At 30.3% G+C, this 18,884-nt stretch overlaps 1 protein-coding gene across 2 annotated transcripts; it reads right to left on the bottom strand.

Moving 5' to 3' along the window:
• Positions 1-7,669: 7,669 nt before the first annotated feature.
• Positions 7,670-10,310, bottom strand: LOC142533441 (sphingolipid delta(4)-desaturase DES1-like). Of its 2 annotated transcripts, XR_012816758.1 has the most exons (3): positions 9,998-10,310; positions 8,006-8,893; positions 7,670-7,924 (listed from the first exon to the last, which is right to left on the bottom strand). XR_012816758.1 is itself a non-coding variant. In XM_075640204.1 (2 exons), the coding sequence occupies exons 1-2, from the start codon at positions 10,163-10,165 to the stop codon at positions 8,057-8,059; spliced, it is 1,005 nt and encodes a 334-aa protein (XP_075496319.1). In that variant the 5' UTR covers positions 10,166-10,310; the 3' UTR covers positions 7,900-8,056. The 2 variants fall into 2 exon arrangements, 1 of the variants encoding a protein (XP_075496319.1); XM_075640204.1 differs by having other exon boundaries at positions 7,900-8,893.
• Between the last annotated feature and the right edge of the window lie 8,574 nt (positions 10,311-18,884).

Raw genomic sequence — 18,884 nt, 5'->3', positions numbered from 1 at the left:
GAGAGCATGATGTCCAACTTTTCTTTTGTGCTTTGAAATCTACCACTTGAATCAACGCCTCCAAACAAGTGAGGCTTGAATCCTTAAAAGCTGAAAACATTGAAGGCAGATTATTTAAGATATCATGCAGTGGGTGTTGCAAGGTATTGCTCATAAAAAACTCACTCAGACATATTCACAGACACCTCGAGTGCAACATGAAGATGTGACATATTCTACAATGTTTCTATGAAGGAAGATTGAGAAAAATGGTGAAATATACCTACCTTGAGAAGGTGTGACTTGATGTAAAGGAGATTGATGATGGCAACTTTCAGAAATTTGGATGGCATCACAAAGACAATGAAATCGGCAGTGATACGGGACATGAGATCTCCATGAACGGTTGAGTAGATGTCTCGAAGTGAAGGAAGATCGGTTATAGAAGCAATGAAGAATTGGAGGATTTTGGGGGAAGAAGACGAGGAAGAAGTTTGGGAAATATGGTGTTGTGAACTACACCGTCTTCTTCTTTCCTTCTTTTCTCCTCCTCCTCCTCATTTATGTCCTATTATGAATTTGGGCCAACTTGTAAATGGCCAACACAACATATTTTAATTATTAAACATAGCCAAATTGGCACATGGGCCAAATTGGCTACTGAGGGCAATTGTTTAGCCCAATTAATTGGTCAATAACCCAACTTGGCTAGAAGGCAGTTTGTTTAGCCAAAATCTTTGAAGCCCACGAGCCACAGCCCAACGGATAAAATCATATAGTTCCAAGCCATAGCCCAATGGATAAAACCCAAGAAGAGTTGCAGTTTGGTCCAAGAAAAGCACGATGCCGGGCGTTGAGCCATGACCCAACTTGAGTGATCGTGGAATGCGGTTGAAACTTCCCGTGGAGTGTGACAAAAGCAGGAGTAATCGGAAAGAAGGACACAACAAACACATCCAACAAAGCAGCAGCAAAGCTTTTAAAATTCCTCTCAATAGTTCATCTGTACTTGTTTCCAATTTCCAGTATTTTAGTTCTTCAGATTTTTACATATTCCTTCAACTTTATTGTAAAAATGTTGATCAAGTTCATAGCAACATAATTATATTTGATGTTGTTAATGGATTCCTCCTATAATTTTGTCTTATTCCTCATTTTATGTTTGCATTTTTGAGCCATTTCGAAGGAGTTAGAACTTACGACCGAATCGAGATCCACAACATTTGATAAAGGAGTCGGATCATTTCACAACTTCGGCACGATCAGTGCCTGGCACGCCCGCAATTTTTGTGAGAAACATATACAAAGTGAATTTTTTAGTAAGTAGACATAAAGGTCATTTCTCAAAAACTTTTTTTATTGTGTAAAATTCATTTTCGTTGATATGTCATTTTATGATTTCGGCATCTGAAAGTAATCCACTACAATATCTACATGGTTGTTCTTCTTCTGGTGTGAGTTTTGCAGGAACTGTTGTCCACTAATGATAACTGATATTTGTGTATAATACCAGCTCATATTCATCTTGAAAAATAACCATTTTTGGAAGATTTTTGCAAATCTTATTTAGTTGGCTAAGTCACTTAGTGTGTTATTCTCTCCAAATGAATCTCGCATCTTTATTTAATAATGAACTAACCAATTTCATATGCTTTGCTAGATTCTTGATGAACATTCTAATAAAATTAAAAACTCCTAAAAAACTTAGTTGTTGGTTTCTTGCCTTTGAATTTATCTGAAAAATTATGCATTTTTTCACAATATTTTCTTGCATAATTATTCTTAACTAATCGATTTTATTCCGAAAAATCCAATATTATTTATTGCGATGAATGTCTTTTTTCAAATAAAAAAAATCCTTTCTTTTTACTTACTTTAGAGCAAGTCTCTAAATGTTTAATATGTTCATGCATATTTTTAGATGATATTAAAACACCATCAATATAAACAAGCATAAATTTAAAATAATTTTTAAATAAATCATCCATATTTCTTTGAAATATTTGGGTGCATTAGCCAATCTCATTGATAATACTTCTCAAATTTAATGACTTCGTGGTGTGCAGAAACAGTGAATTTCTTGTTTTCTTCATTTATATGAATCTGATAAAAACCAAACTTACAATCATATTTAGAGAACATTTTTCCATTGTGTATACAACTAATTAAATTATCTCTACTTAATATATAATACCCATCGAACTCAATATTGTATTAATTTCTTTATAATTAATTATTAACCTAGATTTGTTCCTTTTGATTTTACCATGATTCCTTACCAGAAAACCTGCAATGATATATGATGATATTCATGTTTTGATTAAACCAATATTCAATCTTTGATATGTATATCGTTTTCTTCAACCATGTTTATTGAGATATGATTACATATGATGAACTCAAATTCTTGCTTCCTTAATTTTAAGGTTGGTTTGAAGTTAGTTCCTTCCTCATCATAAAAATGGATCCTCATTGTAGTTACGTTGATAATTTTCTTGACATTTTCTAGAGATAATTGTGATTCAAACTCAACATCTTTAAGGTGTAAAGCTATCTTAAGAAATTTTATTTCTACAGTTTTAAGGTTTTTATCTGCTCTTAATTGAAATATTGTTTCCCCAAACCATCTAGAATCTTACATTTTTGGGTGTAGATTTTTTCCTTCATCACAACGCTTGCTGCAAAATTGGATTGACATTTTTCTGTAAAATGCCTCTTTTGGTCTCTGGATGATTATCTTGTGATCACATGATGTTGTGAACACTAATCGTTTAACCTCGTTTTGTGTGTGTATAAGATGTAAAAATTTGTAGGAAATTATTTCATAGTAAAATTCAGCTCATATATCATGAAAATAAATCGGTGGTGTTTTGATCTTATATCAAGGTGTTTTCCATGTACATTCGTTTAAGATTTCTGTTTTCTTAATATCTTTACATAAGATTAAGATTATCTTTGAGAAATCTCGTCTATCTATTTTAGGTAATTATTTCTCAAATTCTTTTGGACAGACTACTCGTTTTGCTATGCAGATTCTAGTTCTTGATTCAACATAAGTAGAAAAGTATTCTGTCTTTTATTGTTTATATATCGAAAATATACTCATGGTCATTGAATTCTCCACATTCGATTTTCTGCCATGAATTTCAATCCGTTTTCGATTCGTTTCCAAAGTTTATGTCCTCGAGAAATTCTAATCGAACCAATTGATCAAGTTATTTTCCCGAAATTTCTTTTATCTGAACCTTCAATTCTCCTATCATCGGCTGTTACAAACAGTATATGTTATTACAAGGAAATCGATTTATTTGTATTGTAATATCAAATATTATTTTTAGTTTCATCCATCATTCCATACATTTAAGTTTTTCTATTGTCGAAAAATTTTTTTGTTATCGGTTGAATTTCCAGGACATGTGTTTTTCCCCACATGTTACTTTGATCACATCTCATTGGAAATATAGTCTCTTTGATTCTAGTCTAAGACTTTGATTTTTTTTAGAATCGATTTGTCTTGGATCTGGATATTTGTTTCATTTATTAAAGGAAACTCAATCCAATATCGAATCTTGAATATTTCCTATCAAGGCTAAACTAAAATCTTGATCTGGCTAGCATGTTGTAGGAAATTCTTGTATAAATTTCTAGACTGGTCCAATATGAATCTATGACATGGTTCGCACTACTCCTGGCTTGAGCTTTTGTAATTCTTCTTTTATTTTTTCAAAAGAAATTCATTACATTTCCGTATGATTTCCCATTAGTTTCATGGGGATTCCATTTACTTTTTGGAAACCTTGTAGATTAGATGATGTTTATGTTTCTTAGGCTAAGATTTCTTAAGAAGTTTTCTACATTCCCAACATAAAATTCTTGATATTTCTGTAAATCAGTACTTTTCCTCATGATCTTTTGGACCATGTTTTGAGACATAGATTGTTAAATAATCCAGACAAATCCTCATGTGTTTCATGTTGAAACACTTCGTCTTCGATCAAACTCTTATTATTTTTCTCCATTAGATTTTTCTTGACTTAAGACTTCTTCTTCGTATATACTCTCGTATGAGGAATCCTCAAACTGATATACTTGAATAAAATCTTTGTAATAAACTATTTCTTCTATATCTGAAGTTGATTCAAAATGTCTTATTCCATTTTTATCATTTTCTAGATAGTTGATCGAAATATGACATCTTGCTCCACATGTTCAATCTTTAAAATTTTCATTATCTCTGATGCGAGCTCTTTTAAAAGTTTTCTTTGTTGGTGTTCGTCTTGCGCTTTGAGATGAGTCAGATGCTTAGGATGAAATCCTACTTCTTGATGGTTTACTTCTTTGTCCAGATTTATAAGATCAAGATTTTTGTCTAGACCATATTGTTATTGTTTTCCAGTAACTTCCTCCACTTCTTCTACTTGTTGCACAAAGGATGAGATCTAACTTTTTTTTTTTTGCCTTTGTGGCTTACTAACAATGATTATTGGAATATCATTTTCTTTAAAACATAAATGAATATGTTTATTAATAACCTTTGATCGTTTGTGATTTTTTTATAATGTTGTCATATGACACCATTCTGCTAGTTTTGCTTTATGAAAAGATGCTCGTCTGGCCAGAGTATCTGGCTTGCCATAGATATATTTCTTTATTAGCATTTCTCTCCGGGACTTGGTATTTTGGAAAAGAAAAGTTGTGTTTCTATATTTTATTTGACCCCTGAATTCTATCTATATTTGTGAATAAAAAATATATATTTGTCAACTAAATAAATGTTATGTAATTCAAAACTATACAAATCTTGAGTATATTTTTTTAACTTCTTTGTATCTTGAATGTTAAAATAATATACCCTTACAAATTGTTCTTTTGATAGCTTATTCATTCTTCCGACTATCTTGCTAAGAGATTCCCTGGCTAATACCGACTCTTTCATCTATGTCGAAGTTATGTCTCAAACGATTTTAACGGATCTCATAAGACTCATTTCTAAAAGTTTGATGAATCCCTCTTTGTTGAGATCAAGTGTTCCTGATGCAATTCTCATAGCCGATGTCCAATCATCTATGAGATCTTCATTTTTTTTAAATCCAGTACATCAAGGTTAAGTATAATCCGTTAAAGATGTATTGGTTCTAAAACATTTTTTCTGTAGAGTGTTTGGTGCAAGATAATTTGAATTCTCCTTGACCGTTTCCTGCTAAGTTTGATTCTCCACCAATATGAAAATCTATTCAGGTTTTTCCCATGGTTGTATCATAGGATCTCACACTTTCATTTGGTGGTTCTTTGGAAGGTATCATGTTAACTAATGATTTTTCACTTCCTCCAGTTGTGTTCATTTTCAGATACACGACCTTGATTTTGCAAAAGACGTTTCAAGGTCTTATAGATCATTGAGATCAAACATTTCTATGGTAATCAACATATTGTTTTTGAGATAATTTTGATATGATTGATCATTTTCTTGTCGTCAATCAAAGGTTTTTGCACTATTTTGGTTTTCACTCTTTGATGTAATAAAAGTTTACTAGCAAAGGATAATAGTAACCTTCCTTCTAATATTTTTTACTAGAACTGTGTTGTTATATGTTTTGAATTCTTGTTTTAATATTCTTTAATGTTCTGATAATTTCTTATTGTTTTTAAAGGAAGTTTTCAATTTTATGTGGTATATAATATAGTTGTTTTTCATAATTTTATACTGTCTTTTGGATTTATAAGATCTCTGAAATGTTTAGAGAAATCCATAACTATTTATAGGAATCTGTTACTTTGAATCATAATTTTACCTCGGTAATATGATCCCTTCCTATTTGCTCTTGATTTATAACATTGATTAGATTTTCTTATTTCAAATATTCCGAAATATTGGAATAAAATTTGAAAATAATAAATCTCGAACGTACGTTTGGATCTATAAATTTTGAGAAATATCTCATCCTCAAACATTAAAGTTACACAATAATAATAATAACGTATGTCTGAACTGTTCAACTTAAGCTCTGATATCATTTTATTGGTCAATATTGTTGTTTAGAAAAACATGATTATTTTTTAAATAAATTGAAAAATATTTTACATTGGGGCATAATTTGAAAATAGATAATTTTAGCTCACCGAAAAATGGACATAATGGAGCCTGAAGGAAATCTATAGGAATATTTTAAATCATTATCCTCCAACGCGCAGAGCCTTTGATTTTGTAAAAAAAACAAAAATTGTTGCCCCGTCTCCGTCAGCGGGTAACAATCTTTTTTTAATATAATTTAAATAAGCTATTAAAAGAAAAATTTGTGTAACAATCTTTTTCTAATATAATTTAAATAATTTATGTACATAAAAATAATATATAATATTATGTTATATATAGTTCAATATATAGTAACAAAATCAAATAAGTTGGAAGCTCTGCAATTTGGGTTGTACATTGGATTGCAATTTCGACCAGAGGATAATTAATTATTTTCGAGTGAAGTCAAATTCATTCAACAAATTTCAAATTCAAACTCGACCGTTCGAGTAAAATGAAAAGGGAAAAAACAAAAATAGAACATATTTTACAAAATTATTGTAGTTATGTTTGTAATTTTCGAAAATAATTAATTTATAATATTGAATGATATCATAAATTTATATAAGTGTCTTTAAAAATCTATTTAAATTATTAATTTAACAAATTGGTCGGCAGAGAAAAAATATTACTTTAGATATATTATTATTTATTAATTTATAACAATTTTATTATTATTATTATTATTATTATTATTATTATTATTTGTTTTAAATTCTTAATTTTATTTAACTATCAAATCTTTGATATTTTTAGATATTTTAAAAGAATATTCAACTTTTACTAACAATTTATTCAAAACATACAAATTAATTTATTATTTAATTTTATTAATTAAATCGTATAAACCGAACCATAATACAAGAAAACTCTGAAATTTAATTGTTCGATTTCGGATTCAACGTTTGAAAAACCGGACCGAAATTAGTCAAAACCAAACTGATTGGCAGCACATTTGTTTACTGTTGGATTCTGCTACCACAAAAATTACAATTAAATTTATGGAATGTATATTTCATCAACAAAAAATCATTATAAATAATTTTTTTTTTCAAAATTTCAACTGATAATCATATATAAACCATTATAAATAATATAAATATTTCAAAATTTATTAAGCATGCATAAATAATATAAATATTTCAAATTTTATCAAACATACATAAATTATTAAAAATAGTTCAAAACACATCAAACATATGTAAATCATTAGAAATAATACTAAAATTGGCGACCGCCTGGCCCGACCGGCGACCCAAACGAGACGACAAAAAAGAGTTGAAATGGCATTGTTAAGCTTAGTAATGTATTTTACGCACTCAGTTAAGAATTGGATCCCTGTGGCTGAAAGCCCCGATGAACCTAAATTGCATATCTTGGATGAAATGGCCAACCACTTCATGTTATGGGAGTCATATTCTCGATGTAGACAAATTACTGATCAAGTGAGCGGCAGTGCCGACGGTGTTGGAGGTTACGGTGGTTACAATTATGGCCATGGCAGTAATGGCGGTGGCTTTGATGGGGTGGAGGATGCTGAATTAGTGGAAACAGCAATTTTTGAGTTTACTCTGCACTTAACTGGCTATACATCAGCAACAGAAACAGCAAAGACAAAACATGAAGCCACATTATTGGCTACGTACGTTAGGGGATACAGCTAAGGATGTATAACATGGTTGTTCCACGAATAATCAAGATTACAATTATGGGAAGTAATAAGGAATCAACATCTGTTCTGAACAAAAAGCTCTACGCTTGAATGGTTGCAATGACTCGCTTCACGAACAATGGCGGTAAGACCATGTTTGAACCATAAATTAAACGATATTAAATAACACGATGACTTCTGTGGATTATCTTCCAAATCAACTGGCATCAAGAGAAGTGGTTCATTAAAATGGTACAAACAGTAAAATTCAAACAGTTAATCAACTATATCTCACATCAAACCTGCAAAAATGAGGTCAAGCGGAAACAAAGAAAAACTTGTATTTAGGGAATCTATTCAGATTTCTTCATCGAACTGGTTGATAGTTTTCTCTTCATTCGGCTGAAAGGCCCAACTGTCCTATCCATTATATACATGGCAATGATCTGGCTCCAAGATTTATATGACTCCAAATTTTCGTAGAACTCTGGCGCAATCTCCTTCACCTTGTGAAGTTTGCTTCCCGGTATTCTTGGGAAATCATGGTGCTCATTGTGGTAACCAACACTCCATGTCATCAGATTCAAAGGGCCATAGTAAGAATACGTTTCTTGATCTGTTGGCTTAAAAATGTAGTGTTCTGAGATAAAATGGCCGGCCATTGGGTGCATTCCGCCCCCAACAAAGGTAGAAAGAATCAAATAACCAAGAGACTTCCAGCCCCAGAAATAAACAAAACCGGCATCAAGGCTGAGTTGAATGATAAAATTAATGAATTCCCAAATTCCTGGAGGTTTTGGTTTGAGAAAAAGGGGGCGAAGAGCATAAAAGAATAGCTGTAAAACAACCCATATTGATTTTGAAACGACATCGGTTACAAGATTGGCCTCAGTAAGGCTTGGAATGTCCATATCAATGCCGTCTACTCCTTGGAACCGATGGTGCTCAAGATGATACTTTTGGAAGGTGACAGACATGGGAACGCCAATGGGGAGGTTAGCGAAAATACCAAGCCACCTGTTGTAAACTGGGGTTGAGAAGGCTAAGTTGTGACTAAGCTCGTGAATGGCCAAGAACAGGTTGTGGTTGAGAAAAGAGCCGAAAAAATATGCCAGCACAAGTATCATCAGCCAACCTGCGTCATGGAGGAAGGTTCCGGTCCATAGCTGAAGTGAAACAGCTGCGGCAATCTGTAATATAGGACAGTGGAAAACATAAGCAACGGTTTGTTACTTTGATGCTTAGCAGTTTTCAAAATTCAAATTTGCTTCAGGGAATCACTATGAATTGAGTACAAATTAAAAAGGGCATTAAACAAATGACCAGCAGCTCCAACTGCTGCACGATGAAAAAAATACATATCCAATGTTTTTCAATTAATTTCACCTTCTTAATTACAACTTCACCTAAAATATTAGTTAATAATGCTACTACATAGAAGTAAAAGAGCAATAATCTATTATCGTGAAATCATAGGAATGTTGGATGAAAGACCAATCAATCACGGAAAAAGAATGCAAAGGCATTGGAGACGGCAACTTCTGTTTCTGCGAACAGAAAATGTAATATTTTATCCACCATAAGCAACATAGCCATCATTTGGCGTGTCCACAAATCCATTAGAACTCTATGAATAGTTTTATCTCTCCACGTCCATTAATCATATGCGAGATTGGAAAAGCTGGTGTTTGATAAAAGAAACATAGAACATTTACCAAATACAACAAGCTGTATCAGTGCAATTTAGCTTAAATTTGATTAAGTCAAAGAATTCAAACCCTTTACAAAAGAAAATATCTAGCCAAACGAAGTTTTCACAATCTAACCATTCAAGTTGAGCAATAATAAAAGAAGCTATTCCCTTCACACAAAACTAAATAAAAGAAGTTATACTGTATTTTTCCTGATGGGCGATTTTTTACAATTGGGAGGAAAGGATGAATGGATGCAATGTGAGCACACAAGGAGATCCAATCAAATCCATAGCGCGGATCAGTGAAGTTCAATGCACCAAAGGAACATATGCTAAATGAATGGCCTAAAATACGCATAGCAAACTATATCCAGGATGCCATTCAACTGAACACAAACGAAACAACTCAACAAGAAGACAGAGAAACCTAATATTCCTTAAACAAAAGATAGCCCAATCGCAATGGACCGAACAAAATCAATAAAAACAGCACTAAATTTACAAAAAGTTTAAATCTTGGAACCCACACCCCATCAGTCTCAACTCCGTTAATCCCAACTTCTGCAACCCACATTACAGAAACAAAGACACATAAAAGTACCTTGAGGAAAGCAAAGGGGTCGGGGCCAAAAAGTTGTTTAATCTGCGGGTACTTAGAGAGGATCTGCCTTCTGCGAGAGGCATGAGGCTCATCTGTATAAGACCAGAAAAATTCAGTAGCCATCACACCCTCTTCTTGTTCTGCCCTCTCTTTCCCTGCGTACCCCATTTGTCTCCTCTTCCTCGCCTGTCTCCGCTTCTTCTAGTTTCTTTGTTCTGGGATGAGTGGGAGGGAGGGTGGCTACTTTTTCAATTGAATTCCTTTCATGTGTGTCCCTGCAAGATTTACGGGATGCCCACCAACTTCGTCCGAAAAAAAGGACAATTCAGGAATTTGAAAGCTATGCATGTGAATTGTGAATAGAGACCACATGGACCACATGTCCCTTTGATCGGAAGAAAACGCTTCTTGCCAAAATTATCCAACTCACAAAAGTATAAAGATGATCAGTTTGGAAATATTAGAGAAAATTCATATAAGTCTTTATCCAAAACGTTATCATTCGATTCAAATTTCAAATAATTTAATTATTTTATGACCTCACCAAAATAACATTATCTTAATATATCTATACTATTTTATTAAGTTTGAGACACTTAGGTTAACTAACTTTGGTGTCATGATCTGTTTTAATAATTATATATTTTAATAAAATGTTAAAATTTTAATGTAAATTAAATGTATTTCAACGGATAGAGTCATTGTTTCTTGTTGTTTAGGTGTTATATGTTCAATTCTTATTAAGGTCATTTTTTATTTTTTAATTTTTTCAATTTATTTTTTAATTTATATATCAAAATTACATTTTAGTCTCTTACAATTTTTTATAATTATATTTTGATCTTTATTTAAATTTAAATCTAATGAATTATAAAAAATGTTGTGCGTCGGTGTATTAGTCCAAATAAAAGAAGTGATAACCTCCTCCGGGTAGAAATTGGGTATCGACTAGCCATTGTTTTGACAGTAGGTCTCTTGTGAGACGGTATCACAAATCTTTATCTGTGAGACGGATCAATCCTACCGATATTCACAATAAAAAGTAATAATTTTAGCATAAAAAGTAATATTTTTTCATGGATAACCCAAATAAGAGATCTATCTCACAAAATACGACCCATGATATCGTCTCACACAAGTTTTTGTCTACTTCTGATAGCTTGATTCATCTAACAGATTTTTTTCCCAGTCATATAACTTGTTAACTTTAAGTTTTCTTTTAGCAATTTTGTTTTTTGTTTTTGTTATATTTTTACTTGAAGTCCCTAAACCATCAATATTGAGTATTTGTAATTAATATTTTCTCGTGTGACTTAAGTAGCGAGAATAAAAGTCTATATCATATCCATGAAATTAAATTAATTAAACAACATAATTAATTTTTAACTTTAAATAAAAAATATAATTAGATTAATTATTCGAAAATGAGAAAATATGGTTTCTTATAATGAAATAATTTGAAGTCCTAATTAAAAATTGGAGTTAAAAAGTCACATTTTACAGCTGGAATGTAATAAATTCATTTGATTTTTGGGTGGGCCGAAACTGAAATTGAATTATTTAATTTTTAAAATTTTTTATGGTGGAGATAGCTTGGATAATGGTATGATTCTCTCTTCGAGACCTAGCCTTAGCTGATTTTTTGTTCCAAGTGCTTGCTTGAGAGGGACATATTTTGAGAGCTCAGAAAATAAAGACAAAATTTATTCTAAATAATTTCTTATCGGAAAATTTATTGATGTGATCCAAACAAATTGGGTGAGTTGGGTGGAGACAATCCATCAGATCTGATAAGAGTTTTGTTAGAGGAAAAAATGAGCAAATGATATATCTTGTGAATAAGATATATCTTTCTAATATGGCTTCAACTATAACCTGTAAACACGTAAATAAACTCGTAAATCGGCGTCGGAGGGATGTCCAGCGTGGTCACTCCAATGCTTAAGTCAGCAGATGAAGATAAAAGGATAATAAGTGTAAATTCGAAGAGAAATAATCATTATTGGTGTAAATATATGTGATTCAATGTCATTAATGTAAAACGAACATGTTATTTATAGGAAGGAAAGTAATGATGACCTTGTTTTCAGTTGCTACTTACCACTTACAGTCTTTGATGCTGACTTCCTATCATGTCGCCCTACCCTGTCCATCATGTCAAATCAGTATAATTCTGTCAGGTACGCTTATCGAGTTAAGATTTTACTTGTTCTCTCGCATTTGAGTGCAGCACTACTATTGAGGCTTCCCGGGTAGTGAGTCATCAGCCGGGAATTTGCTCGAGAGCTCAGGCCTCTGGTTGTCTGGGTGAATGATTGACCCAGGCTCTTCTAGGGGTATCACTTATGGAATTTTTTTTTCCTCGAAACACCCCATCAAATCATCGTATATGCTAGTACTCTGGTGCATGCTTGTATAGTTTAATTTTTTTAACGAAAAAAAATGGTAACATTGAACAAATATAGCATTTTCGTAAACAAATAGTCATCAAAACGCAGTAAATACATCAATTTTATTATTTAACGAAGACAAGTGAAATTTTCGTAAATAAAAAATACTAAATGACACAAGAGAAAACATCTAGGGTGTGGTTGATACAAGTGATGAGATAAATAAATGATTGATTACGTTATAGATAACAAGATTGATGTATTATTAATCAAATATTATGTGATACTATTAAAATTGTTTGATTCAACATTTTTAATATGTGATTAGCTTTTAAATATTAATAAATTATCATTATACCCTTGCTAAGTTACTTATTTGCTGTACACATCTAGAAGCAATACATAATATTATACAATAATAATAATAATGTTAATTATAAAGATATTAATAATCTTTGAATTAATAAGTGTAAATATCATAAAATTAAATATAATAAAAATAAAATATTATTGATAAGCATAACCAACGTTAAATTTAGTTTTTATTATTTTATTAAAATATATACAAATTAATTATTTTTTTCAAAATAAAAATATATCTTTATATTTTTTAAAGTTTAAACCAAATTAAATAATAATGATATATATTAAATATCAGGATCGACATCTAACGTACAACACTCTAAAATAAAATTTTTATTCAATAAATAACTTAACCTACCACTTGGATTCAATAAGAGGAGAAAAATGTAATTTATTGAGTTTTGATAGTGTATCCCACTTGATTTATTAGATTAATAATCAAATAGTTATTCACAAAATTGGATCTTAAACCGGGTCAAAATGATAATTAAAACATCTAAAAATTTTAACCAAACATTGAATAAGTATTTGACTATTAATTTATCCTTATTTAATCCACTCAACCAAACACACCCATAATGTTTAAAAAGAGAAGAGGTCATATAAAATGACTAGTTTGTCTAATAATGTTAGTTTTTTTTATCCCAAATTTCACGAATTAATTAAAAGATATACCATATAATAAGAGGTTTTTTTCTTAAAATAATATAAAAAGAAAATATATAATATATATATATAGCAATTTGGTACCCTTTATAAATGTATAAAAATCCGGTACAATCTGTATCGGATTTATAAAAATCCGTGTCAGATTGAACCGGATTAAACAATTTTTTAATTATATTTTAAATATAATTTTTTATTTTAAAAAATAAAAGAAATCTTTTGAATCTGATAGAACATAAATCTGTGATGGTCCATCCCGAATTCACCTTTTGTGCGTGTTATAAATTGCGGAACTTAATTTGAAATAATTCACTTTGCTCTTTTGAAGAAGCAGTGTTGGAGAGCTTAATTCGTTTCATTGAAAAAGCAGCGTTAGTTTTTTTGTTGCTCTAATTTACGTGCAAGCAATTATATATTTTTCTTATTATTAAAATAATTTTATTTTAAAATATTTGTTTTGCTTTTTTAATATTCTGACATGTAATCCATAACTACGGAAAAAAATTGTTTTAACATTTCTTTAAATAACAAACATCTTCTAAATTCTCACGGTTTCAATATTTATTTTTTTTTCTTAATTTGTTTTTCTAATATATGTGTAAAGTACTTATTATATTTTTTTAATATTGAAATTATTTTGTTTTTGTACTATTTCTTATAACAATTTTTATTTATTTCAGGTTTTAATATTGTTCATTGATTTTATCACAAATTTCATTGAAAAGATAATTTCAGTAATTAATTTTTCGTAATTGTATTATTTGTAATTATGGTGTAACAATAGTAATTGTTATATAAATAATAGTTGCATGTATTAATATAATTATAATGTTGTTGGCTTGCATTATACTAATAATTATAATTTTGTTAAATATTATATATTTAATAATAATCATGATATAACAATAATAATAACTAGACAACTAATAATAAGCAAAAGTTTGTGATTTTTTTAAAAAATAAATATTATTATTTAAAAATAATTATATTATTTTAATATAAAAAATTGTACTTAATATGACAGATGAGTTAATATAAGCGTAATTAATACATATGAAAAATTAAAATTTTTAATCACTTTTGTAAAAAAAAAAAATCTATAAATAAGACAACTAATTGAAATTATTTTGTTTTTGTAATATTTCTTATAACAATTTTCATTTATTTTATGTTTTAATATTGTTCATTGATTTTATCACAAATTTCATATAATTGTATTATTTGTAATTATGGTATAACAATAGTAATTGTTATATAAATAATAGTTGCATGTATTAATATAATTCTAATATTGTTGGCTTGCATTATACTAATAATTATAACTTTGTTAAATATTATATATTTAATAATAATCATGATATAACAACAACAACAACAATAATAATAATAATAATAATAATAATAATAACTAGACAACTAATAATAAACAGAAGTTTGTGATATTTAAAATTTTTTCAATATTATTATTTAAAAATAATTATATTATTAAAATATACAAAATTGTATTTAATATGACAGATGAATTAATATTAGCGTAATAAATAGATATATTAAATTAAAATATTTAATCACTTTTGTAAAAAAAATCTATAAATAAGACAACTAATAATAAGTACCTTACACATATACTAGAAAAACAATCTAAGAAAAAAAAAAAGAAATCTTGAAACCGTGAGAATTTAGAAGATGTTTGTTGCTTAAAAAAATGATAAAACAATTTTCTCTGTAGTTCTGAATTATATATCAAAATATTTAAAAAAAACAATACAATATTTTTTAAAAAATTATTTTAATAATAAAAAATATATATAATTGCTTGTATGCACGTAAATTAGAGCAAAAAAAAAAAAAAACCAACGATTCTTCTTCAAAAGAGCAACGTGAATTATTTCAAATTAAGTTCTGCAATTTATAACACGCACAAAAAATGAACTCAAGACGGACCGCCACATACTCATCTTGCACTAGATTCAAAAGATTTCTTTTATTTTTTAAAATAAAAAATTATATTTAAAATTTTATTAAAAAATTATTGAATCCGGTACAATCTGACACGGATTTTTATGAATCTATAGATTTATAAATGCCATCAAATTACTATTTATATATATATTTTTTCTTTTTATATTATTTAAAGAAAAATGCCTATAATAAGATAGTAACACATAAAAAAATTTGACTTTGAAACGAAGAAACATCCCCAAATCTACGCCGCAATGACAGGTCTGGGTTCATGCATTACTGGATGGCAACATGTTTTATCATTTCAGTTTCTCCACTTTTTTTTGGCAAAAAAATAACAATTACATATGCTTGAAATTGTTATATAAATATATGAAATTTGAGTATAAACTTTGATTGAGTATATTATTTATGAAAATGTAAGACACGGGAAATTAAAACAAGTGAATATGTACATGTAGTTGAAATTGTTGTACAACTTTACAAATTTAAATTAAAAATTGTATCAATTTAGTACAAAATGTTACCATTTTTTGACCGATATATTTACATATCGTTGAAATTATTTTAGTTATCAAATGACTTAAATCGATCATGCATTTATAAAAAAAATTATTTTATAGCACTAAAATTACAAATGTTGGTATAAAAAATTCAAATCAAAGCACATATTTACCAATCAACTCAAATTTTCGAGGGCAAAAATTTGTGTGAAACGGTCTCACAGGTCGTATTTTGTAAGACAGATCTATTATTTGGGTCATCCATGAAAAATTATTATTTTTTATGCTAAAAATATTATTTTTTATTGTAAATATCGGTACGGTTGACCCGTCTTACAGATAAAGATTCGTGAGTAGGGTGAGCATAAAACCCAAAAAACCGATAAAACCGACCGAACCGAATAATTCGGTTTAAATGGTTCGATTTTATCGGTTTTTCGGTCGGTTATGGTTTTAAAATTTATGAAGTTCGATTTTTCGGTTCGGTTTTCGGTTTTAATGCCTAAAAAAATCGAAAAACCGAACCGGCCATATTATTGTTAAATATAAGGTTTTAATGTATAATGGGCCATATTATTGGTAAGTATAAGACTTTTTATGTATAACGGACCTATTCAGATTTAGAAATTTAGTATCATTAACCCTCAATTTTTCAATCTGATCGTTTTCTCTTTTTTCTTACCACTCATCAGTCGACGTTTTCTCTTTTTTCTGTATATATTTCTTTAATATTTTCGTAAGATTATTTGTGTTCCATTCAAGCTGGTTGACACCTTGTTATCAATCTTATTACTGAATATTCCGTTGGATTCATGCATTTTCCGTGTTTACATGGTTAATTAGTTATATATTGTTATTATATTCGTATGACATGTTTGTACACAACACATGTTATATATATATATATAATATTTGAAAAATACTATGATTTAGATTTTAAAGGCATAAAGTGACATATAATTTTATTTCTCAACAAATTTTAGCCAACCGTATATAACCGATCGTATAAACCGAACCGTATTACAAAAAAACCGAACCGAACCGAACCGTAATAAAATGGTTTGGTTTTGAACTAGAGATATTCAAAACCGAAAACCGAAAAACCGAACCGTTGTAGAGTAAAATCGGACCAAACCGACCGTTGCCCACCCCTATTCGTGAGACTGTCTCACAAGAAACTGAACTAATCAGTTCACGAAATCACAACTGAAGCTATCGAAGATATCAACTGATTGAACCAACTGATCGCCGAGACCAAATCAGTCCAACTGGTTCTTCTATCAAGCAGCTCAGTTAATTGTCCAGTTGATAAGTAATTCAGCGGGAAGATCTCAAAAGCCTGGCCAGCTGATGTATTATCCAACTGACGAAGAGCTCAACTGACCAGTTCAAACTGAACAAAGGTGAAATCAGTTCAACTGACGAGTCAACTAATTTCACTAAGCCCAACTGAAGATCAGTCAAGCTGACCAAACTGAAGCATCAGTTAAAAACCTTTCAGTTGCAGATTAAGACAAGCTTACAGTAAATGGATTCCAGCTGTGCGTAAAGTTACAACCCCTTGTCCAGTCAAAGGACAATAATGGCCATTGCATCAGAGCATTAGAAGACAAAACGCTTCAGAAGGACAGACGAAAAAACGAGACACAAAGTCCAAGAAGCCGATTCAAAATGCAACGGATACAATAAATGAGTCTCACTGTACGATCAGTTATTCTCGCCTATATAAAGAGGAGATCAGTGAAGACTCAACATATAACAAAACAAGAAGAGAGTGAGAAAAAGAAAAACAGAGAAGGGCACGCTCAGTTGCAAATCAGCTTAAAGAAGCATTCAAGCCCAGAGGGAACTCGTTATCATTGTATATGCTTAGTATAGAAGCCATTGTCCCTCAGTATGTGAGAACACTTTTGTTCAGTTCTCACATACACACTCACTCTCAAAACCACTCAAAAACAGTCTTGCACAAAGACGTTAAACTTGTGTATGTAGTCTTTGATACATAGACGTTAAAGAAGTGTTGGCTGGAAGGTGCTGCCTTCAGTCGTAGCTAAGAGTTCAGTTTAGGCAGTAGTGTAAGTCCTAGCTGAGTGGGTTTGTACAAGTAATTGTATAAATCAAAGTCTTCTAGTTGATCATATCCATGGAGATAGAAGGGGTGACGTAGGAGCAGTTGAAGTCTCCGAACATCCAAAAACATATCTTGTGTATTTAACTGAATAACTATTGTTTTCAAACTGTTTTGATCAGTTAGAGTATTCGTCAGTTCAGTTGTCACCGTAACTGAACTGAAGAATGCAAAAACTAATCTGTCTTATTTCAGTTAGTCAGTTTACATAAGTTAAAATATTTTCTAAATATATCAGTATTCTTCACGAAGGATTATTTCGAGTTTCTTCCGCTTGGTTTTAAAACCAAACTCGATTTAATTCATCGGTGTTAATATTCTTAGAATACGAGCTATTGAAGCTCATTGGAAATTGTTGTGTAGGAAATGCCTTCGAATGCACTAGCACACACGATCCTTCAGTTGGTATCAGAGCGGGTTGTTCTAAGAAGAACATTTGAAGAAAACTGTGTTTTAAAATATATTACTTTGAAATAGTGTTAAAAGCTATTTAAAAGTATTTTAAATTATTTTCAAAACTATTTGAAAATATTTATATGTCTCTCCTTAGTAAAGAGTTGAGAGGATTGGTCCTGCAATTTTCTTTATGGCCACTTCTCCAATTAACTTTGGAGTTTTTAATCAGGCTGCAGGGGACTGAGGAACATATGCAAAGATGCACAGCTAAATTGCTCACTGAACAAGAAATCAGTTGCAAACCTACCAAGTCAGTTGTTCTTCAGACGAAAATCATCTATGTTGGGATGTTGGTTGATTTAATCACCAACTGAACTCCACGTGAGCCTAGTCAGAGTCTGCTCGACCAGTTGGGTGAGCACAGAGGACAAGTCCAAAGCAGTTTAACTCGTTTCTCTAGAAAATGGAACTCACAACTG

Source organism: Primulina tabacum, chromosome 2, assembly GCF_025594145.1.
Source record: "Primulina tabacum isolate GXHZ01 chromosome 2, ASM2559414v2, whole genome shotgun sequence".
NCBI classification, from domain to species: Eukaryota; Viridiplantae; Streptophyta; class Magnoliopsida; order Lamiales; family Gesneriaceae; genus Primulina; species Primulina tabacum.
Note: the sequence above shows the minus strand (reverse complement) of the source record. Positions and strands in the feature narration are given on the sequence as shown.